This window comes from Trachurus trachurus (genome assembly GCF_905171665.1).
Source record: "Trachurus trachurus genome assembly, chromosome: 6".
Classification (NCBI taxonomy): domain Eukaryota; kingdom Metazoa; phylum Chordata; class Actinopteri; order Carangiformes; family Carangidae; genus Trachurus; species Trachurus trachurus.
The window spans coordinates 3842383-3868454 of record NC_139897.1 but is presented as its reverse complement, the minus strand read 5'-3'; the positions used below and the strand labels follow the sequence as shown (position 1 = coordinate 3868454).

Here is a 26072-nt window from a genome sequence, read left to right as displayed (position 1 = left end):
CCTGCCTTTTGAGTATTCAATACGTTTGAAAAGTGGCATTGAAAGATTAGTGGCTTTATCTTTCATCCACGACTACTCAGCTCTTTTCAGTTTGAACAACCACAGGTCATGTTTATGAATCTAGTGCCACTATAGCTGCAGGTACCAAATCTTCATTTACTTCATCCTTCTTGGCTTGGTTAGATTTAGGCACAAAAACTAAAACTAAAAATAAGTGCTTCCTCAATATTAGACCATCTTTGTCGTCGTGGTTACCATAATAACATTGGGGTTAAATTTTGTCAAATGCACAACATAAATTGCTGTGTCACATTGCCGACCTCTCTTTCTACCAACACCTCCTGCTTTTCTCTCTTTGCCCTATGCCACCACACCTCTCACCTAGCAACAAAACCTAATTATGGGTCATAAGAACGACCTACGGGCTCAACAGTCACTGAATTCCCAACAGTTACAGTAGTAAAACCCCCCAAAACATTTCAGGTTGCTAGGTCTTTAGCCGCTGATGGCTCCACTGTGTTCACCAGCTGCCACGTCAAATCACACAAACAGTGTTAAGAGAAGCTGAATGCAGCAGTGACAAGGTGCTGCTGTGACTTTGACTGTTGTTTGGTACTGGACAGGAAGTGCAGAGCTGGCTCAAACAGCTTCCTGCCGCAGGAAGAGGCTCCCTAAGAGAGTGGAGAGAGTGAAAGCAAAGAGTTCCTAGTCAAAATAATCAGCCCAAAAGTTGAAAGGGAAAAACATTCTGTACAGATGAAAGTAAAGGTTTATCACAAGTAAGCCACTGTTAATAGATAAATATTCATGATTGTAGCTGTGTAGTTGGTATGTGTAGGTGCTACACACTTAACATACCAGACAAAACCAAGCAGACAAACAACCAAACAAATAATATAAAATACAGTAATTTGTCACTGTTAGTTTAAAGAAACAGTGCAAACTATTGTGCCAGTGCTTACGACATAGCAGGCGTGTACTGATAAATGACTAATTGTGAATTGATTCATTGTTAAAAAGAAGAGACGGATCAACAGTAAAGAAGCATATTATTCTGAAGGGGTAGATTGAAAACCTTTACAACAATAATAACATCTTTTTTAATCTTTTTTTTCTTTCTTACCTCTAGGGGCTGCTGACCCCATCAGGCCACCGTAGATTCTTGTATACAACTAAATGGCAAAAATGGCCCTATGTCATCTTGTTTCTGTCCTGCAAGAGAAACTGAGACATTTTCTTTGCAGCCTCATCTCCTGTGACAGAGTGAAGTAGTGGAGACTTAAACTTCTCTGTTCTCTCTGTCAGGCACACGCTGAGATTTTGGAACGCTGCTTTTTTTGATGCCGTCCATTGTGAGCGGAAGAAACGGTCACCAACTACGAGGTGAGTGCGGATGCAAAATCTGGACAGATACTTGGAACAGTTAACTATTTATTAATGTGATATATTATAAAGTTTAACACCTAAGTGCGCTGTTTCTCTTTGTGTGTCACTGTAACTGTTCATTGAAATCTAAACTAAGGTTGAAGGTCCTGTGCGGATGTTCTGCTTCAGCAAAGACAGATCTCAGTGCTGTTCAGTCTCCTGATGCCCCACACCTTCTCTTTTCCTCTTTTCTCTCCTTCTCTGAGCTGTTGTTGTTCTACCTTTTCTGCATGTTGACTTTGTCTCTTTGTGCCTTGCTGCCGGGCAGGGGAACGCAGGATGAAGAGAAAGACGAGAGGTCTGTCCTTCTATTTGTCCACTGCCCTAAAAACCCAAAAGAAAGAGCACAGTCAAACTGAGAGAGGCAGACAGGAGCAGGCAGGCAGAGTCTGTGCAGTTTTACACCACAGATCTTTTAGAAACGGTAGCTGCTGATGTCTGTGCTGAGGAGACAGTTGTGTGTGTGTGTGTGTAGTTATTTATGGTGTGTAAACAGCGTCGGATATTTGGATACACATGAAGACTGTTAAAGGGATAGTTCACCCAAAATTCAAATTTCACTCATTATCTACTCACCCTCATGTCAACTAAGAGCTGTGAGAATTTTCAGAGTCCTCTGTTCCTTCTCTGAGTTACGGGGGGGTCCGCGCAGCAGTATTTGTCCATAATGGTTGTGAATGGATACCAACTTTCTTCGTCCAAAAAGAAACACCAAAAAACATCCAAATACCTCCATACTGCTCGTCTGTAATGTCCCTCTTGTATTGAAGCCCCGACATGAGAAATTGTTCTGAAAAAAATTAAATAAGTCTATATTTTAAGCTTGTTTGTAGCGGAATCTCCCAGTGTCTCGGTTCACTGCTCTTCCTGTGTCAGTGCAAATCTCGCGTGATTTGCACTGACCGGCGAAACAATTTCTCATGTCGGGGCTTCAATACAAGAGGGACATTACAGACGAGCAGCATGGAGGTATTTGGATGTTTTTTGGTGTGTCTTTTTGGACAAAGAAAGTTGATATCCATTCACAACCATTATATGGACAAATACTGCTGCGCGGACCCCCCCGTAACTCAGAGAAGGAATGGAGGACTCTGAAAATTCTCACAGCTCTTAGTCGACATGAGGGTGAGTAGATAATGAGTGAAATTTGAATTTTGGGTGAACTATCCCTTTAAGTGTTTACACAACGAGCCAGAAAAAGTTGTAGTTTGACTGTGAGAGACAGCAGGCAAGTGTGACAGTGGTGGTTGGGGTTGTAAGACATGTATGCATAAGACATGTAATAACAATCATGTACTGTATACATGAAGGTGATACACATGAGTATAGACTTGATATTAAAGTATCAAGTTTTATTTCCAAGTCAATATAATTGACAATAGAATACTTGGAGGTAGAGGTAGCTTTTTTGCTTTCAGAATCATCCACCAGTAACCCCAGTTCAAAAACTGAAAATCATTCATACTCCTGGTAGCATGGAGTGTGCTGTAAGAATAATTACAAACATAAATAACTGGTAGTGTTGCTGATTTGTTACATGTCGGGAGGCTTCCTGAGCTTCCTTACATTACCCTGTGGAGTTTTTGCCAGAAGTGCTGTGGAGCAATGAGTATGTGTTTAACCATCGCTTTGCACATGTGTGGTGGCACATCCATTACACAGATACAGAGTCAGTTTCACACTATTCCTACAAACAAAGGCAGTAAAACACATGGATGTAAACAGCAAAACAACGTGTGTAAGGATAAAAAAAAAAAAGCGACTTTAAACTGTTAATTCAAAAGCAGAAAACAAAATAGATGAAGATTGAATAATGATTTTTTTTTAAATGTAAAGTTTTATAATCAATGTACTGATCATGTTTTCATCATATTTATTTAAAGACAGAACACTTTGAGGTAATTAAAGCAGAAGTAAGCGATCCGGTGGTTTTGGCTAACTTCCTGTCAGCAGATGGAGTTAGCAGTCCCCGCCCTCGTCCCTACGTCACCACATTCAGGCGCATCCCTTGGCTGCACACACAGAGAGGACCGCCCCTTTATGCCGTTCTCTCTCCTCATTGGATAAAGGTTGTAGGATACAAGGAAAGTTTTCTCCTGGGCTTACAGCAGAGCAGAGTGACTGACAGACCCGTGTTTCAGACCAAACACTCTATAGAAGTGATTGCTGTCGGAAGATAGAACTATTTAAGACTTATAATGTATTAACACAAACATTCCGCTTACTTCTGCTTTAACGCTCAATAAATCAGTTTCTTAATTGATTCTAGTTAAACATGGTACAAGTCTGGTACAAGTCTGTGACCGTTCCACCAGGACACTCCAGACTCCACAGCTGCCAAGATGGATGACCTGCAACACACATCCACATCCACTTCAGCAGCCCTGATGAGTGTCAGACAGTGAATCAAAGTCCAGCAGACGGTGCAGCTAGGCGGGGGGTTAATGTGAGAGCAGCTTGGTGCTCAGGGTGAGGCTCAAGGTCTGGGAGTGGCCCGGGGTCTAATTTGCAGTTTGTCAGATGCGTGCGAGTGAACAGCGATAGGATAGTCACTAATGGCAAATCCCCAGACTGGATGACTGGAGTCTGGAGTGAAACTGTGTTGTGTGTAAATTAAAAGATATGATCTGTTTAATATCACAGCCGCCGAAACTGTCCACATCCCTAGAATTATAAATTGGACGTGGTTTGACTTTTAATTGGATTTCTGTGCTTGTGTAACGTTGTTTCTTTAGTCCACCCTATAATTATATTTCTGCTTCTGCTGGCATGTTGTTGTGGTTGTCTAATACATGATGTGATTCACCTGGGTGCTCTGTCATGCTGCTGTTGAAATGATTTTTGTGGCAAGTCAAAGCTTCACACAGACAGTAAACATCCTGAATGTGCAAAGAGACCATGGCAAATACCAGAGGTGGTATTTCTCTGCAGAGCCACTGCAGCCTGTCTCTTCACAGCTCACTGCATGTTCACACCATTACGCTTCTTGCATGTGATGGGTTTTCTACCTCCATCCGCATGTTCCCTTCACAGTCTCTAGTGTATCTGTGCACACTTCTGTTTCCACTGTGGATTGATAGTAGAGATATGAAGAGATCCGTTGCACATGACATGCATACAATTAAATCACTTTGGGTGGATATTGATGTTTGGAGATGTGTATTTCTGACAACACCTCGACAGCTAATGTGGTTCCATGTGTGTTGTTGAGATATTTACAGATGATCCACAGTAAAGTATATTGTAGCTCTATTTATTATTTACTTCTTTTTTTAGCTTAGGTTTGGTCTCCACCTGCTGCTGGGAAATATCTGGTTTCATAGCTGCTTTTTTTTTTTTTTTTACTGTGATGTACGGTGGATTTGATATTTGATATTTTTTGTTGCTGCTTGGTGCTTAAATGCTCTGTAGAGTTAGAGAAACTCTGGTACGAGGTAGTAATTATGGCTCCATCACCTTTAGTGACCCTGTCCCATATTACATTTAGTTCCACATCTCAGTCAGTTCTGGGTCCCTCTAATGTTTTTATAGTGAGGAGAGATGTACCTACAGAAGCCTTGAGACAGAAGTTAAAAATAATAGTTCATTATTTTTAATACACATTCACAATCTTAACATGTCTCTGGTGGAAAAAACATTGCTACTAAGAAAGACATGACAGTAATGCAACACATGTGTTTGTGCGTTATGTGTACCTGTAGTATGTGCACATCAGCCTCTGGCCAGAGTAATATCCAAAACATTAAACAACAATCACAAGCCACTATTTTGTGTTTTGTAAAAGTTTTAGATTTTAGCATTAGTGATAACACAAGTCATTTGCCTTTGTTGTTCAGGAAATATACAGACTGCTTTTTTTTTTTTTGACATGAAGTGGTGAAATAGTAGAGAGTGCAGCAGCATCCTGTTTTTACAGTACAACCCTGGTGAATTGAACACATTCAAACATTAATACACAGTGTGAATTCACACATTTCATTTGCCTGTTGATAATAATTTGAGAATGAATCATTTGTTTTTTTTTTATTGTTTTTCGCTGATGGCTGATTAATGTGTTCTTTGTCCTGTAATATTGTTTTACTTGTTTTATGTGTAATGGAATCTCGCTTTTGCATTCTTATGAAAAATGAGCAGTTACAGGGATGGATGTCACGGCCCCATGAGGCAGATAATAGAGTGAAAAGTTCAAGAGCCCAGTAACCAGTATTTTAAAGGTCCCATATTCTAGACTTTTATAGTGTTTTATTTGAAGTGTTGAGCCAGAGGATTTATCTTAAGAACTAAAATCATCTCAGTGTAGTTTTACATCTTCCCTCTCAGTCTTTTGCTCTAGTAACAACAGGTCAATCAGCCAATCAGAAGAGAGGAGGGTCTGAGTCTCTCTGGATGGGACTTGGGGCATTGACTGCTTTGTTGTGACATCACAAAGTTACAGAGGTCCTGATTGCTCAGTTTCTGAATACAGGCTGTGTGCATTTCAATGTGAACTGAGGCTTTGATACTTTCACATCATTGAAATAGTACCTAGACCTGATGTATAATCACTGACCACATCTATCCTTGTACTACATATACTATATGGGACCTTTAAATTTATGGTGTTGCTGCAAAAAGTGAGCATCACATCAACAGGCGATCTTTTTTGACACCCAACCCTGGCCTGTTTCTGCAGAGACACTGAAGGTCAAGTGGAGATTAGAGAATGAAAGCCTGACTCTGACTCTCTCTGTGCTGCAGGGAGAAGTGGTGTCACATGACCCAGGAGGAGAGGGACGACAGCTCCAAAATCGATGAGAACATTGTCTTTGGACAACTGGGGTGAGGACGTCGCCACAGTGTTGTTTGTGTGGAATAAAGCACATGGAGGCTTTAAGTTTTGAATATGCTCATGGACACTTATTGACACCACGGACACATTGCTGTTATCTTACTTGATACTGCTATTTTTATTACCTCAACCTACTGTACTTTGTTAGTTAGTTAGTTAGTTAGTTAGTTTCAATGTGGAAATGTGTTTTTGGTCTCATAAAAACAACAGGCAGGACAACAACAATACTTACACACAGACATCTTCAAGGCAAAAAGCAGGACAGCAGTGGCAGTTACATTACAACACATCAGCGGGGCATGCTGTTCAGTGCCCCAGTTGCATTAGGAATAAAGGAATTTTTAAAAAATATTAGGATTTGCCCTTGGCACCTTGTATCGTCTACCAGAGGGAAGAAGTTCAAACTCCCTACTGAGTGGATGAGAGGGATCGTTTACTATTTTGACAGCTTTTTTCCTAAGCACTTCCTCGTACATACAACTTAATTGTTTCTGTCTTGTCCCTATGATTTTTGAGGCTATAGGTTTACTATTCTCTGCAGCTTGCTTCTTCCTTTTATGTTTAGATTACCATACCACATTGCCATGTTAAAAGTTAGAATGCCCTCTATCAGGTTCTTATAAACTGTTTCCATAATGTGCTTACTCACTCTAAAGGAGTTGAGCTTGCGCAGTAAATGGAGACGTTTTAAAAATATGGTCTGTGTTTTCACTGAAATTTAGGTTACAATCAGTATATGTACCTAGATATTTGAACTTGTCTACTACCTCTACAATTTGTCCCCTAATTATAAGGGGCTGCACAGGGTCCTTTTCATGAAAAACAAGTTCCTGTGTTTTTGTTACATTGATCTCTAAGGAACTTTTGTCGCACCACTTCTGGAGCGATGACACATGTGCTCTATATACTTCCTCTCCGACTATGTCCCCCTTCTTTAATAAGGCAACCAGGGCCATATCATCTGCATACTTGAACAAACAAAACTTTTCCAGATCTAATTGGAATTTGTTTGTGTATATGGAAAAAAGTAATGGGGATTCATCTAGTCTGATTGGAGGCACATGCAGTGTTCATGCTCTTGCAGCATAGTAACAGTGGTATTTTTGCTTTTGATTGACTTACCCAAACCAATCATCACTCTCCATGCCTAAAACTGACATCAACCTACAAAATAAGAAGCAGAATACTGCACTGCATATTCAACTTTACCAATCAGTGATTTATTATTGGTTCACATATTGTCCTCCTTTTGATAGGCTAATTATTGAGTCAAGTTTGTGTAAATAGTTGATATGGAACATACTGTATGAGTTTGCATTGATGTGTTTCTGGTCTTGTGCGTATTCTCAGGACATTCACCCACAACATGTTGGCGTTTGGGCTCAGTAAGAAGCTGTGCAATGACTTCCTGAAGAAGCAGGCAGTCATCGGGAACCTGAATGAAGGTAAAACACTGAGGGGATAATTTCATTCTTTTATTTGTGAAGTGAAGGTGACTCTCACTGATCAGATCTCAGCAAGATGCACAGTGCACAACACATTCTCAAAGCAGCTATTTGTGAAGCTGTCTGCCAGAAACCCACTTTTGCCTAACATCAGACACCAAACAGCAGACAGATAAAGAACCAGACGATCCCTCAGGAGCTGATAGAGACCAGAGGAACAATTTCAGAAACATAACACCAAATGAATGACTGTTCCTCCTGCTGCATGTGCCAATAAGACATGTTTGCCTACAAGTCCGGCTTAAAAGATGATGGTATGTTAATTTAACTGATCGTTCTGCAGCTAAAAACATGTGTTTTCTTCATTTGCAGAACAATACAAGTTGCTGAGTGACCACATAGAGAAAATGGCGGCAGAGTGAGTTTGAGGACAACAGGTTACATTTCAAAGTCTCTGCATCAAAGACTGAAAGCGCACAGATAGGCCCATCAGACATTTCTATTCAGCTCATCATAGTGATTAAGTTGTTTTGACTGTTGTTGCATATGTGTGGTGCAGTGCCAAGAAACAGCATAATCCTCTACCCTGAACTGTGCCATAGTTGTAGCAAACACTTGTTTGTCCAGCTTGGTTGTGATCTTCTGCATCCTGGTCCTTTAGCAGTAATAATAACCTCTGTCTGTGAGCTGCTTCACCAAACCTAGAAGCATAAAGTGAAATCACAAAGTATAATCTGAACATGCTCCGTATGGAGGCAGATACGTGTGATGCATAGACATCTTATATGCTGTTTTACTGTGTCCCCTTGGTAACCATATTTATTACATGTTAGTCTAATAGCATCTGTTGTAAAACTGTACTAAGTATCATCCTGCCTTGTTGCATTTTACATCCACGTCCACATATTGTACAGGTCAAACTGATGGGTACACAGCTCATAGTGTTTTAATCTGCTACTGGGATGTAGTCAAACTGGATAAATACAAAAAATAATACAGCTTTGAAAACATATGGTGACATAACTTAATTGCTGTCATTTAAAAAAAAGCCGAAACAATAACGTTCCATGTCCTCTGTTAAAGACATAGGCCTACCAGGTGTATTCTTCCTTTCCCAGAGTTAAACCAGAAGATAGATACTACTCTCACGTCTGTGTCGGAAGAATGAAGCTAAAGGATTGTCAGCCTAGCTGAGCCTAAAGCCTGAAAACAGCTACACTGCTAAAGCTCACAGGTTAGCATGCATTAGACTTTGTTTGTACCTTTAATCCACACTGAAGGTGAAGTGGGAAAAAAAAGGCAGCTTGCATATTTTGGAGTGAGGTTGTTTACACCTGTCACGTTCACACTTGAATAGTTTTATGGATTAAACAGACATGATATGACGTGTTAATTGGAGAGATTTAAAGGTGCTGGGGTGTGCAGGTTACGTAGAACAGAGTTGGGTAGGTCAGGTGGTCCCTCGAAATGGTCTAGACCACCTCTGGATGTGATCTGAGTATCAAATGATTCCTCATGCACCTTGGCTGCATTCACACTTGAATTTTGCGCTGACCTGTGAGGTCTGTTTTTCCCCCCTGCTTCAAGTCTTTAAGCTGTGCTAAGCTACGTGCTAGCTGTAGCTTCATATCACACAGACAGTAGTATGAGTCTCCTTTTCCTCCTTTGTTTGTCTTCCTTCTATATGCTTCCTTAGAGAAATACTGCAACCTACTTCAATCCCATTTTTGCCACTTTCACGCCGACACATTTATCATCTCGTGGTTCTTGTAATAAGAAACTTTACCCTTAGGAACATTTACCATCCAAAGTGCCTTCCATTAAAGTGAATACACTCGACTTGATCCTCTAATGCTTCCCTTGATTGAACACTAATTCAGAGCCTGCAAAGATCACTTTTTTCATGATTCCCTAAGTTTTAACTGTTGCAAGTACAGTTCACTATTTTCTGTAGTGGTTGATTTTCATAAGTTGACCTGTAATGCCAGCAGTTTAGCTGAGCTCTGATACACACCCTTCCCTGCTCTGCTGCATGTGCATCTATCTATATCTATTAAGCATGTGGAAGTCAAGCCACTGTAAACCAAGTGACTGAACTGTGGGCTGACATTCTTTAATTGTATTACTTCATCTTGCCACAGTGGGGTAGCATTGTGTCTTCATTCAAAGCACTTATTCCTAAATCCAAACACCCATCCCTGCTGTTTCAAGAATATATCAATCTGTGTGCATATAGATAATGAAACGTGGTTGTCTACATTTGAAGATCAGGATGATGCTCTTCCTGTGAGCCATTTCAAATCATGTAATCAGTTGTGTTGATGAAGTCATTGTGTAAATAATGTAGATATTTCTCTGTATGTTAGTGGAATTGAATCGTGTGCTGCTGTGAATTAGTAGGTCTTTAATTTCAGATGTATAAACAATAGATATAGCAGTGCTTTGTGACCCCTGTGTCCATGAGGAACATGCAGTAAATGTCTGTAGTCATGACCCCGAAGTGCCCCCATGAAGCCCACCTCTGATTAATGTGGTCATTCAAGTGTTTGCATAATAGTGTTGTGAAATAATCTTCAGTGTAAATGCAGCTTAATGACATATCTTCATGTTGCCTTCTTCTCCCAGTCTGATCATACACATTTTATGGAAAGCCTGAAACTCTGTGTGTGTCCCTTTGCATGTGTGTGTCTGAATCTCTGAAACATCTTCCAAAGCGAAGTGCAGAATAACTAAACGCCTCCAGTTCCCTACTGTTTGTTTTCCCTGATGTGACCTTTGACCTCTGGGTTGGTTGAAGTATTTGACCTGTATATTGTACTTAGTAGCTCAGCATGAGCCAGTTGCACTACATTTATCTCAGCATCTCTATACTGCCATCTCCCTCTCAATAACATTGATGCTTTTAATATTTGTGCTCCATGGCCAGTGCTTTCTCTCTTTTTAAATCAGACATATCCGAGTCTTGATGGTAGTTTTTCTTGTGGAACTTTTTTTTTACCAGACATTTTTTATGTAACGTGGAGTTATCAACCAAGTGAAGTTTATCATCAAAGGAGTTAATTAAGTTGTTGTGAAATTGCAGTGTTGATATTGTTCATGTGTCTCCATTGGTGTTTAGTTTTGGGGATCCATGCTAAAAGCTTAGGCTACACTGTTATGTGTTGGGTGATGGCAGCTAGCTAACATTATTCAAATCAAAATGAAAGACAATTAATCCATCTCTAGCAAACTCAGGTGAACATGTTAATTCATCATTAGATTCACATTGATAACAATATCACATTTAATTTGCAAAAATAAATAACCAGAGAAAGTTCATGTGAACTGCTGGAGACTGACATCATCATGTTGATTATTTTGTGAGAGATACAGTGGTACCTAGTTCATTAAAATTATCTTATCATAGGCTACTGCTGTTACCCAACTTCCACCATGACAAACTGTACTGACATTTACACTGGTGTGCTTTGTTGTAAAGCTGAAGACACAGTATGTTAACATTCATGAGCCTATGACTTGGCCTGGTTTAGCTGCTGTGACCGTAGCTCTGTCTGAAATCAGCTCACTATACAAGGTCTAAGTGTGAGGTATTACACTCTGTAGGCCTATAGTAGATTCAGTATCCCAGAATGCATCATGATAATATGTGTACTGATGTAATAGTGCATATTGTACACTGTACTCCAGCATAGTGAGTAGGGAGGTGTGAATGGTTATGGACAAAATGGAATGTTACTATATCTAATGATGTGGTGACGGTGCAGCAGATCAAGCATTTGGGAATCAAGTCTAAACTGCAAGTCACATAATATTTAGCACTTATATTAGCATGATGTTAGCTGGCATAGATGAGCTACTGTACTGGAAACACAAGGTTCAGATGTGAACATGGGGGGAACATAATGGCTTTTGTGTGTATGTGCTGTATACAGATGCCTCTGAACATGAGTCAAACAGAGATATTTTTATTTTATTGTGCTGTTCTTAAATTTGCATGAACATGTTATAATGTTGAATCAAGTTGCTAATACTGTAATAAATTTATTTTTTGATGTTACCTTTTGTGTATCTCTTTTTGGATATGTGTACTGTGTCTCTACATGTCTCTTTGTGACATAGATAGATGGATAGACTATTTATTCCTATATACACACTACCTCAACACCTTTATCTGACTCTTTTTTATTTTCATTTATTCATGTGGCTATATATCTTGTCTCAGTTATTTACTATACTTGTCTTATAGTATATTTTAGTTATTTTATAACACCATTGGCCTTTAAGGTGCTCCAAACATAATTTCATTATTGAGCTACAATACACTGTATTATGTGTTGCATTTTCAGCAAACCAACTACACATTTTCTGACTTGTTGCACATTTAGCCCTCTATATAAATGAGAAAAAAATGTTATTTTGCCCACTAGAATTTCAGCCGCCATAGAAAAGCCTGTGAAGCCTCATAAAATGTAATATAAAATGTGATGCTATTATAATAAAAACGATGAGAAATTTTATTGATGTTGGAGAAAATATTATCACAGCAGTAAAAGTAATGTCAGCTCAGAGGAAACAAAGAAAGCACCCTATTAAAATACTGCACACTCATGCTTTTTTTTTTTTTTTTTTGCATGTGTAGGTGTGTTGCATGTAGGAGAGAGCTTGTATATGTCTGTGTCAATAGCAGCAGGGTGTTGATTGGGACCCTCTGCAGCAGTACAATGTGCTGGACTGTTACAGTGTTTGAGTTTCTGTCCCAGCTGCCTGCACTCTGCCATTTCCAGCTCTGTGTATAAATAAACAGCAGTCATGCTAGTTGCGCTCTGATTGGACACCATGTAATGAGTTGTGAAAGGCCAGTCAGCAGTGTCACACCATGAACACCCACCTCCATCTAATTGATAGCAGACCTCAGCGTACGTGACACTGTTATGCAACATGCTGGTCCTGTATTGTCACTTTTCCTGTGTCTGTGTCTGTGGCTCTGCCCTGACAGACTGTGGATCTTAATGCACATATTGAAGACTGGACATCCCGTGTGCTGCGATGTAGATAATGTACAATCATGTATTTTAAGTTTACATCTTACACACGTTTTCTATATCCTGAATAATCTTCTGCAGTAAATGTTCAAAAGGTTCACATGATTTATATCTTGTGTCGGTTTTTATGTACGGAATTTATATTGATTTGATGAACAGTTCCCTGTTGACTTGTTTTCTGAATGTATACAATTGTTCTTGTTTGTTTTTATACTGCCATTACGTAAGCATCAAAGTTGATGGGCAGCAGAAGGAAACTTTTGAATGGCTCATGAACTTCACCTCTGTTTCAATCTGTTGCAGTTGTGCAATATATTGTAGTGGTGCTAGTGTAAAGCAAATGTTTGACAAAACAACAAGGTTCATGGCTGATGACTCCTCTCCAATGATTCCTCAGTCAGCATGGGGCTTCACAGAGGCCAGAAACTGTTACCAACACCAGTCACCGTGGTCAAAGAGGAAGAAACGATCTTCTTGGGTTCGTGTGAAGAAGTTCAGAAGTAATCGATCTTATGGTCGACATTTAGATCCTCTTCGATGACCTTAAGTGAGGCCAGTAAAGCAGGTGGAGCTGACATGCTAAGAGTTTCCTCTGAGGTTTTTCCTTGTATGACACTGTTGTGTGACCTCTGACAAACATTCAAGTATTTGACTTTAATCATTTCACAACAACATGGAGACCAGCTAAGGGTCAAACCCATTTCTCTTCCCACTCCCTCATCGCCGGTCTCGTGTTTCATATCTCCTCCAAGTATGAGACTTGGTGTATTTTATCTTTCTTTTTATTATAGAAAATCAATAGTTCAAATGTCAAAAAACAGAAATGTATATAGCCGGCCCTATCATCGCTTATCAGAGATGTCTAATATCAGGTGACTTCCTTCCTCAGCTTCTTCTTCAGAATCTTGGGAGAAATTTGTTCAAGCGCAGATGTATGTTACATCAGAGACACACAAACACAACTTCGATGCATCACAGTCACTCTGTCAACAACACATTTAGCGGACATGTGGGATTTGTACAAGAAAAGCTGTGCAGTTTAAATTGTAACTGGTTTGTTTTAGCTTGAGCGCTCTAATTAATTCTGTGTATGTTTGTGTGTATGAGGACACAAACTCCAAACTCAATTGCAACACGATTCCTAGTCTGTGTGTGTGTGTGTGTGTGTGTGTGTGTGTGTGTGTGTGTGTGTGTGTGTGTGTGTGTGTGTGTGTGTGTGTGTGTGTGTGTGTGTGTGTGTGTGTGTGTGTGTGTGTAGAAGGCAGTTGCCTTAAGTGAGCCTGTGATGAAGCCTCACTTCCTCCGGGATTACGTGTTGAAGTCAGGGTGGTCCCAGTCTGGGGGTGGTAATCCTGCTGCTGAGTACAAGTCCTCCTGCCAGTGTTCATATACACACTCACACACAAGCCTCATGAGACCATGTGTATTTATTTACAGTTGGTCAAAGCAAAGCTGCAGAGAGGCTGAAGTCTGGTTCAAATGACCCCATCATCTGCTGGATTGGAAATGGCTTGTCTTTACAATGTCAGTTTTTAAGGAACGCTACAAGACACTCATGTTAAACTCAAAATAAATATTTGTTTCTGTGTGTTAGTCCACTGCTGTGTGTTTGTGTATTAAACGTGCAGAAATAATTCCATTGTTTGGGTTTCACATCCAACAGGGAGAGATAAAGAACCGGTTTTACAGAGTTAATCAACTAGTGAGACATACTGTGAACAGAAATACTTGAACTAGACGTGTCAGCCTCGTGTGCTTATGTGAGCACTGTGCTGACGGATACAGGATGATTACGAAGATGCAACAGAAGTGAGATGGGTCTTAAAAAAACTCCACTGAACCGACCTGTTATTGCACCTCATCCTTATTAAATATTAACCATTTGCAAAATTTAAAAAAAAAAACAATCAAAAGGAGGACAATTGAACCAATAATAAATCACTGATAAGTTGATATGCAGTGCAGTACTCTGCTTCTTATTCTCTTTATTTAGATTTACCTATTTTGTGTTGCTCTATTTTTAGCTACCACTGCACTGTGTCACATGCAGTCCTTTCAGTGTTGGTATAAACCTTCTTAAAGTAAAGATTACAATTGGGACTTTAATCTAGTATCAATTAATACATGTTGAATTGAATGTGCTGAAGCCACAAGGTCAACATGTGTCGGAGGTCCAAACACATGCAGTCTGGACCAGGTAGAGGCAACAGACCAATAAGATACATATCCAGATTCATTTTAATTTGATATATACATTATTTTGTAGGTTGATGTCAGTTTTAGGCATGGAGAGTGATGATTGGTTTGGGTAAGTCAATCAAAAGCAAAAATATCACTGTCACTATGCTGCAAGAGCATGAACACTGCATGTGCCTCCAATCAGCTAATAAATATCGCAGAAGGATGTAAGAGAACAAGAATACAGATTATAGCCACAGATACAATTCAAGGTGAGGAAACGTAAAGATCAACTTGGCTGTGAGAATAATACACTAGTTGATATACGAGTATCTCAAGAGGACATTTTGTTGTACGATGTCCAGTGACATAAGGGACAATGGTTGCCTCAGCAAGGAGGTTCTGGGTTGGACTCCCAGGCCTGGGCTCCATGTGTGGAGTTTGTTAGTTCTCCCTGTGCCCACATTTGTGCCTTCTCTTAAGGTTATCTAGCTTCCTCCCATAGTCCAAATACATGCACACTATTGGTTGAGTGGTGACTCCAATTTGCCCATATAGGCGTGAATGAGTGTCAGGTTGTTTGTCTCTGTATGTTGACTGCTGACCTGTCCAGGATGTACACCATCCTTGCCCTATGTCAATTCATATAAAATCTATGCAAATATTGCTCTTTTTTTTTTTTAAATAGCCTAATTGAACACACATTTGCACCTACATTACATGTACTCATCACATATTATCTCACTGTTTTTAGTGTCTACATTTTGCACTGTTCCTCTCACCCTGTCCTATTTTTAGGTTAATTATTGAAGAATATTTAGAGTGTTTGGACATCTCTGAGCTACTTAAGCTGTTGAAGCTGATGACAGGACATTGAAAGGTTGTGTAAATCAACTGGAGAAAGAGCTCAGACCTTCCTGTTTATTTCACAGGTCTTTACTTAAGATCAAGATAATCAGACCCACTGAGGTTTAAGTCATTTATATGAATTATTCCACCCGAGCAGCTCTGACCTCCTGAAATCCACATAGAGCTATAAGGGTTACTCAGATGTGACTGAAAGTGCCAGTGCTCTGTCAAAAGTTGTCTCTCAGTTGAGTTGAGACTGACAAAAGTAATGCACATCCACTTTTCTGTGGTCACACTGTGATAGACTGGTGACACCAGTTTAGTTCAGATGACTGATGATTCACATCATTTTCAACAGGGCTGAGTAACTACCTGAGTATATTCAATACATTCAGTCGATCTATAAACATTTATAAATATTAAGTTTCCCTTCATTTTGACAAAAGTTTATTGCCAACAAAAAATTGCAACATTGATATTTAAATTTAGTCACTCAAAAGATGCTTTTATCAAAAGAAATTGGCTTTTGATTTGACAGCTTGTCATTTTTATGCTCTGATTGGTCAAGTGATTCTTTCAAGCTTTTTATTGTACAGATTGTGCAGTTCTTCATCCAACAGATTTAGAGTCATCTGGGTGACTGTGGAACAATACAACATTACATAACCACAAGTGCATCTGCATATGGAAAAGTGGATCTTTTAAAATGACCCAATAGGCAAATAAAACATTGTAATGAGTCATATTAGAGCAGGAGGTTCTTTGCTGAACATGATCTGATTTTCATATTCATCGGTTTATTCAGTGAGACTTTACTTGCATAGATCTATATCTGTTCTGTTTCTCACTCATTATCAAATTCTTCCGTTCTTTTCTTTTTTTTACCCAGATGTGTTTGTAATGATTAAGCCTATGGGGGAAAATATACAGTATAATGCAATGCAGTTACAATTCAGAGCACAGCAGCCATAGTGTCAATACAAACTGAAGTGAACATGACTGATGTATTGCAGGTCTGTTGTGTTTCGTGTGATGAGAACTCACAGGTGTTCACATTGCTGTACTGTCCATATGCATGTGTGTAGTGTAGTCTCTCTGTATGTGTGTGTTTGTGTCCAGGTTGTAAACAGCATCAGTCCCGGTCTGGAGAACATTTTAGGTCCATAATGATGTATAGCCCTCAGTGCCAGGAAACCTAACTTGATTAGCAGTTAATGTGGCCTGAACCGAGCCTATCAATCTTCATCACGGCCCCGCCCTCCCCTGGTGCTGAGTGTGTGTGTAGACAAGTGAAGCCGGTTTATGTAGAGAGTGAAAAAATATAATAAACACTTGCGTTGGGAAGTCTTTTGAAGCAGCGAGCTTTAAACCGTGTGAGTTAGGGCTGAACTGGGACTTGATTGCACATGAAACAGGAGCAATGACACTTTCCAGAGTTACAGCTTCATTTCTCTCCCTCCCTCTCTCGCTGTGACTAGAGAGACTTCAGCTCTGTCTAAACATGAGTCATGATGAAGATATTTAAAGTCAGCTTCAAATGCTCTGAACTAATCTACACGTATTCCCACAGCTCCACACACACACACACACACACACACACACACACACACACACACACACACACACACACACACACACACACACAGGAGTTCACCGCTGTCCCATGTCCTCAAACTACTTAAAAGTGATAGAAGCAGAGTTGTCGTTGTCACAAGTTAAAGAGCTAATTAAAAACTTCATATGCTCTTTAAAAAAAATCACATGAAGCAAAACTCAAAAGTTCAGAATACAGAGTATGTGTGCTAGAAATGTACATGGTTTCATCAGCCTCTGTAGCATCTTGAAGGATGATAACACAATGCTTGGTTCAAAATATTTGCTGAATAAAACTGCTTTTTTTGTTTGTTTGTTTTGTTGTTGTTTTGCTTGGATTTGTTGCCAACCACAATGTGTGTTATTCCACTGACAGGCAGGGCTGATGCTATTGTGAGTTTACAGATAGCAGCAGCTCTGGTGGTTTGATCTAAATGCTAATTTCAGCATCAGCAAGATAATAGGCACAATGATAATATGCTAACTCACACGTATAATGTTTCCCATGCCATTGTCTTATAGTGGGTCTTATCAAATTAGCGTGCAAACATTTAATAACTAAATAGAGGCACAGCTGAGACTAACATAGAATGATGGATTTGATACAGCTGTATAATTTTGACATCTTAGTCAGGTGTTTAAAGGGATAGTTCAACATTTTGGCAAATTCGCCTATTGCCAGGTTCATTACCTTTAATTATCAGTGCATGTTGTTTTGAGATCGGCGGGGCAGAGACGTGAGCTGCTCAGTGAACACAATGGAGGTGAACGGTACAGGTCCCCTGTCCCTCAAAACTCATTAAATACACAATCTAACAACTCCAAAACACTCTTGTGGACAAGTTGTGACCTGCAGGCAAATGCGTAGCTGGAACTACATTCCAGACATGGCTGCTGGGCGGAGTGATTTCAAAAGCGCAAGTTGCTTTATTTGTGGTAATGTTACATAAACATGATTACTTCATAGCATGGCGAGTGTACAGGTCACAACTTCTCCACGAGAGCCTTTTGGAGTTGTAAGATTGTGTATTTGATGAGTTTGAGGGACAGGGGACCTGTACCGTTCACCTCCATTGTGTTCACAGAGCAGCTCGCGTCAAAACAACATGCACCAATAATAAAGGTAATGAACGGCAATTATGGCCACAGGAGAATTTGCCAAAATGTTGAACTATCCCTTTAACGCCACTTAGCCAATAAGGGAAAATATACAACATAATAACGCAGCAACAGTTCAGTGCACAACCTGCAGAAGCAGCCATTAGGCTTTCTTTAAAAGTGTCAACACAAACTGAACATGACTGATGTAATGATAATGATAATATTAATAAAGCCAAAGTCATCTTCGTTTATGGAGTGTCTTGTCTCACTCTTTTTTTTAGCAAATGAATTGGACTCAAGGAGGTGAGACAGCCCTCCACAGTTCACATAGCTTTCTCTCCACAAACCAACTGCCCCACAATTCACTTGTGACCAGCTCAAGACCACTTCCTCTCAGCAGGTCTTGGTGTGGTTGGTCTACGACTGCTGTGCTCAGCACAAACAATTCAAACCAAAGGGGAAAATGAACCCGAGTCTAGACTAGATTAAATACTGTAACACGAGTTCATAAACACTGGTGGGGGGAGGCAGAGACAACACACAAACAGACAACAGACAAGCACCAAAGCAGTGAGAGTAGATTCACAGTTTGAACTCAGCGTCTTTTTGAGCTGTGTCTGAGCTCTCACTTCTCTTGTGGGAGATACCTATACGTCTGGCCTCTGAACCCATGGATACTGCAGCACTTTACTAATCCTAAACTGGGTTGAGTGGCAGTCTTCCTACATGAGCACATCGAAAATACAATACATTTGGTTTATGTTTAGATATTAAGACATTTATTGTGTCATGTTTCAATTATTGTCATTTTAATGTTATTCTAATTAGGTAAATAGTTTAGCTGTGTGATGAAATCAGCTCACGTGCCTTCATCAAGGTGCTGAATGTGTCTTTACTCTGCATCCATTTTCCTGGATCTTTTTGCCAGGAGGCTAAATTTAGTCCAGAAAACTAATCTGCATTCTCATGTAAATACTTGTCCGTGTTTCTCCGTCCCTGTGAATGATTACTATAACTGAACTGTGATTCAACCTGAAAGCTTTTTACATTTGATCTTCTAAACACTCACACAGTCTGGTGGGTCTTTTCTCAGGAAAAACTCCGTCAGGAAGTGATACGTTTTTTTTTGTTTCTGGTTTGTTTGGATTCAATAGAAGAGCAACTGTGAAGCTTTAGCAGAGAGAGGACGAGTGTGATGGTTGCTTCTTGTGTACTGATTTTTATAAAAGGTTGTGGTAAAATGATTTTTCTCTAATGTTTTGTTGAAATGCTAGAAACTAAATCACAGACTAGTGTCTGAAAAGAAAGTAGGCCTACTGGAATATACATACTATATTATATACATAAGTATATAATATATACATAAAGTAGTCTGTTAGGTAGACATATTATTACATTTGTTCACTGCTCCAGACGCCTCAGACTTTATCCATACACTGTAATCCAACCAGAAGACTCAGATACAGATACAGTACATGTGACGAATGCAGACTCAGTTAAACTGCAGAGGTGTCGTCACAGAGAGCGCCCTGAAACTCTAACACTCTGAGGTCTCCTTAGAGCCACACACCCATACTGTAGGCCACACACACACACACACACAGCTGCATCTGCTCCTCTCTCTCCAAACACTGGTCACTAAACCACTTAGTCTGTTCACATGGGACTTTACGCTGATTATAGAATTAAAGTTTTTGTGCCACTTAATGTTTTCACTGTGACTGAGCGGCTTTAGAGCTTCCTTCTTTTCAGTCACCTGTTGGCTCCGCGCACTCCTCACCTCCAGTCGATGCACTGATTCTGCTGTTAGACGCAGACAATGAAGAAAGAGCGACACTGAACACTGGATATTCTTCAACATAGACTCTGATTGACCAAAGACCAACAAGGCTCACACAAAGTTGGCAAGTACAATATTATTTGTCCCATCAACACAGTCAGACTAACTTTAAAGAACAAAGACAAAGGACAAAGAAATTAACACACATTTACAGCCAATAGCAAACAACCATGAGACATACATATACGTATCTCCTCCTTATACAAATGTCTTTGAACACAAAATGCCCAAAGTTACCTAAAAACTCAATGCAGCCCCTCAGATAACCTCTTTAACCACTAACATCATGATTCAATTAGTGCCACAGAGGAACCTTTATATTTGACTGTATCTTTTGCCTGCTGACTGTGACCTAAGGACTCATGCTCTTACCTTTAGATAAAGGAGAACTGTCCCATGTGTGCATCGATGTCTGCGCATCTGAGTCCTGAGAACAGAAGAGAAAATACTAAGAGCAGACAGCTGTTGGGACATCTGCATTCAGTATTACTCACTTAATGCTTCTGTGTGATGAAAACATGACATTTAAAAAAGAAGAGGCATTAGGAGCGGTGATCACTGCATCTCTATTAGCCTACTACAGCTGGAAAACTTTCATCAAATCAAAGAAAACAGACCCTGAAAAATGAATGAACTCTTCACTTACAGTTATTTAAACAACTGTTTTGATGTTTCAACATGGTGCAAGATGCATCTTTGAAAGAAAATTTCAAATTAAAAGCATGTCTTTATGAAGTGTGTATAAATGAGCATGATGATCTAAACAAACATAATTAAAGGAAAACAGTGGACAGTCGCAAAAAGAGTGTGATGAGCTATTAGGAGAAAAAAAAACATATAAATAAACTCAGCAGGATCCAGAATGAGAAGTTTGGAGTCCCGACCCACCTGACTGACCCACACCTCCTCCGTGTAGCTGCTGGATCTGGGTCCAGACTGGTTCTGATGCTCTGACCTGAGCCCATCAGCACAGTTTGTTTTCTCACATAACGGATAAAACACAGAGGATTTCCCTTTAGTCTGTGCTGCTTTCTCATGAGGATCTCTTACTGTTCAAACACCCACAGCGACCGTCAGATAACTAACATTTATTAGCTCACTTGGCTTTTAGGAGACTGTGGAGGATGAAGCGCCTGTGTTAGTTGCACCCAAATTGCAAATGAGACGAAAGTGCCAAGTGTTGAATTAAACTGATACTTCTCACTTCTTCCCTTTCCACTCGTCTCTCACCCTCTGCTCCATTCTTTTCTCCTCTGAGGTTTTCATCATGTTTTATTTACACGTCTGACCAAAAGAATCCTATACACAGGAAATGCTTGTGATTGTGAGTTCCTCTCCTCAAATGTGGGGAGGTTTATTTATTTCAACAAACATTCCTGATTTGCACAGCGCCGGCCTCACACAGCTTTTTCAGACGGGCATGTGTCTAAGCTATAGGCCTATATTTAGACATGGCTGCTTTCTGTTTGTAATGATGCTGTCAGCAGCGCTCTCTGATTTCATGCAGGTGTCTGTGGCGTGGCAGCTCAGGGAAGCTCATCTGACTTCTCAGTGCCATCAGATCCACACCAGCACTTGTAATGACTGCACGGCTCCCTCGTTACTTCAACTGCTCTGCTTGTTCTATCATATGATTCAGAGAGGTGGAAAGTAACTAGGTGCATCTACTCTAGTGCATACAGTCTGAGGTAGCTGACTCGTATCAGAGGTCTCCAACCCTCTTGGCCTCTAAGGTCCAACAAAGGATAGAGACTGATCAGATATCTGTGAGTTATTAACAGCTCCATCAATCAGTTCTTTTTCACATGTTTTAATGTGTACAAAAAAATAACTTTTAAAAAATGTATTGTGAATCAGAATGTAGTTGTTTCCTTTCCCCTCATTACTCCTCACATGTATCTCAGTTTATAAATCTCTATGAAGTGGCTCCACCTGCTGCAACATGCTGCTCTCACACTGATGCTTCAGTATTGATCACTGATGATGTCATATCTAACAGAGGTACCAAACCAGAACATTTACTTCAATACTTTAACTCAGAAGCAGGACTTTTACATGTCGTGCAGTATTTTTTACACATTATGCTTTCACTTACGTGAATCTGAATACTTCCTCCAGATGGAGGGACGTCTGCAGCTCAGTCAGAATACCTGTGGCCTGTGGAAACTCCATCCAGGAAGGAGGAAGACCATGAGATGTGGTTGGAAGTTGAAAAGTTCATAAATTGACCTTGAGTTCAGATTTTTCTTTCTCTACATGATCCAGGATCAGAATGATTTGATGTCAGATGTGACGATTTTTAATGCAGTTTGATTGATTACATGTTTATTGATCTGATTAATATTAACCTCATTGTTAAACGAAGGACTACACGTTTATAGTTGATATAGAAAGACCAAGCTGTGCGTTATATACCAGTATTATCACTTTGACTGAGAGCCATTAGTTACTAACAAAGTGCACTGTGATTGTCGGAGGTTTTTGTAACATAGAAAGACTGTATGTCATCACAAAATTGACTCACAGTCATTCGAAAAAAACGCTTTTAAAGGAGAGTCAAGAGTTCAAGAATTCACTTCTCATTTCAGACTAAGTCATTTGAGTTATATTTTCACTCGAAGAAGCCTCAGACACTTAAAACTGCATGTATACGTTCTTTGTCAAATGGAGAAATATTCATCCTACTAACATGAATACTGTATGTCTCTGTCACTGTTACAGTGGATCTATCATGTGACAGGATTTTGAGATAAAATGAGTCTGAATGTTTGCTGATATTGAAACTGTCTTTATCATCGTTCCCCTATTGGATTCATTATAATCAATCTGAGCCCCATACAACTGCTACCATGGAAACAACCTGAACTGGGTTATCTCTGAGATATGTAGCCTTTTTCATCACTTTGGATACGTTCTTTTTAACCAACCACAAAGCAAAACACTGAAGTGGCCTACTTATTGTTAATAGCCTAATCACATGTTTTATGTTGCAGAACTGACAACCAAACACACTCTCACTCTCTCTTTCTCTGATCATAAGTTCACGTGACATTTCATTCAAGCAGCAGCAGCAGCCTCTAGTCCTGCAACAGTGTTTCTGCTCCGACTTTAAACAAGTCATGCTGTCATTTTATTAGCAAACTAAACTTTATTTTGCACATGAGCAGAGTGGAATGTAAAACAGCTTTGATTACAAACGTCATATTGTACAATATCTCCACAGTTCAGTACAGGCCACACGGGCCCAGTCATCAGGCTACATTCAAGATTCCTCCATGAATGAATACTATAAAACATTATGTAAAAGCAGAGATCCTGGAAACAGAGGAACAATAAGCTGTCTTATAGCAACTCATCATGTAAAACTAATTACTCGTTTTGGCATCCGTGCGTAAAAGACATGGACTTCTCAACTCATTTGAAATGCAGTACTTTGTCAGGGCAGGTGAGGGACAGGTAGGAGCAGAGGGGGAATCCCATCTGGTACAGCGGATGCGGCCGCGCGCCGAGGACCACAGAGGAACTGAAGCCTGGACTCTGGCGCTCTGTGCAGGTCTCCGCTGACCTGCCGAGGATGCTGCCGCGCGTGTCATCCTCACTCCTCGATAAGATGCTCTCGATGCTAAACCCTTTGGACTTATCTCTACTCGGAACATTTCCTTTGGGCCTGTCCGGCGCGGTGTTTGCTGTGCAGCTGACGGCGCAGAGCGGACCTCTGTCTCGCTCTCTCCCGCTGAACGCTGACCTCCTGTCCTCCGGCTCCCAGCGGAGCAGATGCGCACCGTCCATCCACAGCGGAGCATGCCTCGGGGCGGGACACTGCTCCGCCTGCGGGGAGTCGAGTCTCCTCCCGGTGGATGCAGGGGCATCGTGGTTGGGGAGCACTTTGAGTCTTTGTATTTGGGGGGTTTGCAGCTGTTCCGCGTGGTTAAACTCAGCGAGAACGGGTTTCGCGTCTGGTTGCGTTTCCACGCTCTCAGCATCCTGTCGGACAGGTAACTCTGCTATTTCCGAGCCAGTCTGGTGTTTCCCAGAGGTCTGAGGGTCCCTGGATGGCCCCGCGACCTTGGTGCGCTTGTGTCCAGCGGCTTTAGAGTCCAGAGCCTCCTGCTGGCCCTTCGCCTTCCTCTTCCTCCGACGGTAGTTGCCGTTCTCAAACATATCCAGACACTTGGTGTCCAGTGTCCAGTAGCTGCCTTTGCCCGGCCGGCCTTTCTCTCTGGGCACCTTGATGAAGCAGTCATTGAGGGACAGGTTGTGGCGGATGGAGTTCTGCCAGCCCTGCTTGTTGTCGTGATAAAACGGGAAGCGGTCCATGATGAACTGGTAGATGCCGCTGAGCGTTGCGCGCTGCTCCGGTGCGCTCTTGATGGCCATGGCGATGAGCGCGATGTAGCTGTATGGAGGCTTCTGCGGGGGCTCCTGGCGGGCGGGCACGAAGCTCAGGGCGGCGGGCACGACCCCTCCGCTCTCTCGGCCGTACAAGTAGATGAGCGGGGGCGCGGAGAGGCTCAGAGCCGAGGACGCCACTCCGAGCGCCGGCAGACGGCCGTGGTACAGAGTCATGACGCCGAGGAAGCAGGGATGTGTCCCGGGGAAAGCTGAGCCTGCTCCCGGAGCTCCTCTCCTCCACTGACTGACTCTCCGGCCTCATGAGGGCCCCAGAAAAATGTTAATAATTGCTGTACGTTTGCTGTGTTATGTTGACTTTGCACCGGGGAATAAATTGTCCATCATAAACAGTCTGTGGTGTTCTCAGCCCACCCACATTAATTAAAATTTCATTGCGCTGAAACTACCTCGTGCCCCCCCAACGCTCCCTCCCCCGGCCCAACAACCAATGAGGTGCCGGGTTATTCCCTCATCTGTTTATAGAATTAGTCGCTTGATAAGTCTGCCCACCCAGGTTGAATCAAGCTGTGTTTATTTGGAAAAATTTCCGGGCACCCAATACATAAACGCACTGATGTGCTGTTTGAAATATCACGTCCACCCCTGACGCTGAGAGTTGCTCACACAGAAAGAACAAGCAAACATTGCCGAGTCCTTTCTGGGAGTTGCTGTGGCTTCACTCAAATGAAAACAAAGTGTATAAAAGGGAAAATAACTTAAACAGTTTTAACTCATGTCAGGGCCTCGTCTGTCCCCCAGCCCCGCGAGAGTGGGCGCAGAGGGACTGTTTTTGTTTGTTTGTGTCTCTCTCTCTCTCTCTCTCTCTCTCTCTCTCTCTCTCTCTCTCTCTCTCTCTCTCTCTCTCTCTCTCTCTTATAGCAAAAGCTACAAAACCTTTATTCACAAATAAGGATACAGTAAATGATGGGTGACTGAGAGGAAATGATACAACAGCTACAGCCATTGTATCACAGCTGCATATGCCCCACACATTTATGAATCAGAGCTGTAATACACTTGTTTTATCATTACTGTTACATCATTATCATTATCACTATTATAAGAAGGGGAAATGTAACCCTAACCATTTCTATTATTCTTTCACATGAACTGTTTTTGCCCTAATGCAGTCAAACTGTGAGAAATAAAGGTCTAAAAATAAGAGCTCCCATGTGTAATTGTTGGTGGTAAAAAGAAAAAAAAAACTTCACAGGAGCAGGGAACAGTCATGAGGACATGACCTGAGAGGATCAGTGTTCACCAGCTGTTGATGAATGTGGCTGAAAAAAAGAACAACGAATAAATTATCTGTGAAATAAGAAATGTGTTAAGTGGCAGAATGTAATCATCTCCTTTGCTCACATCTGCTGCAAGAATAT

At 40.9% G+C, this 26072-nt stretch overlaps 2 protein-coding genes across 5 annotated transcripts in view; one reads left to right on the top strand and one right to left on the bottom strand.

The window, feature by feature from the left end:
* The window catches only part of kiaa0513 (KIAA0513), a 32713-nt gene extending 22357 nt beyond the window's left edge, over positions 1–10356 (top strand). For 3 of the 4 annotated variants that reach the window (XM_083974343.1, XM_083974341.1, XM_083974342.1), the window contains exons 9-13: positions 1306–1383; positions 1694–1723; positions 6163–6243; positions 7604–7698; positions 8071–10356. In XM_083974343.1, coding sequence (XP_083830469.1) covers positions 1306–1383; positions 1694–1723; positions 6163–6243; positions 7604–7698; positions 8071–8120 — 334 coding nt within the window. In that variant the 3' untranslated portion in view covers positions 8121–10356. The remainder of the gene's footprint in view (positions 1–1305; positions 1384–1693; positions 1724–6162; positions 6244–7603; positions 7699–8070) is intronic. The other variant, XM_083974344.1, reaches the window with a different exon arrangement.
* A 13359-nt stretch (positions 10357–23715) lies between these two features.
* Positions 23716–24867, bottom strand: foxl1 (forkhead box L1; the record flags this gene model as incomplete). The annotated part of the gene is made up of 1 exon (XM_083972842.1): positions 23716–24867. The coding sequence occupies one exon, from the start codon at positions 24865–24867 to the stop codon at positions 23716–23718; it is 1152 nt and encodes a 383-aa protein (XP_083828968.1).
* Positions 24868–26072: the final 1205 nt, after the last annotated feature.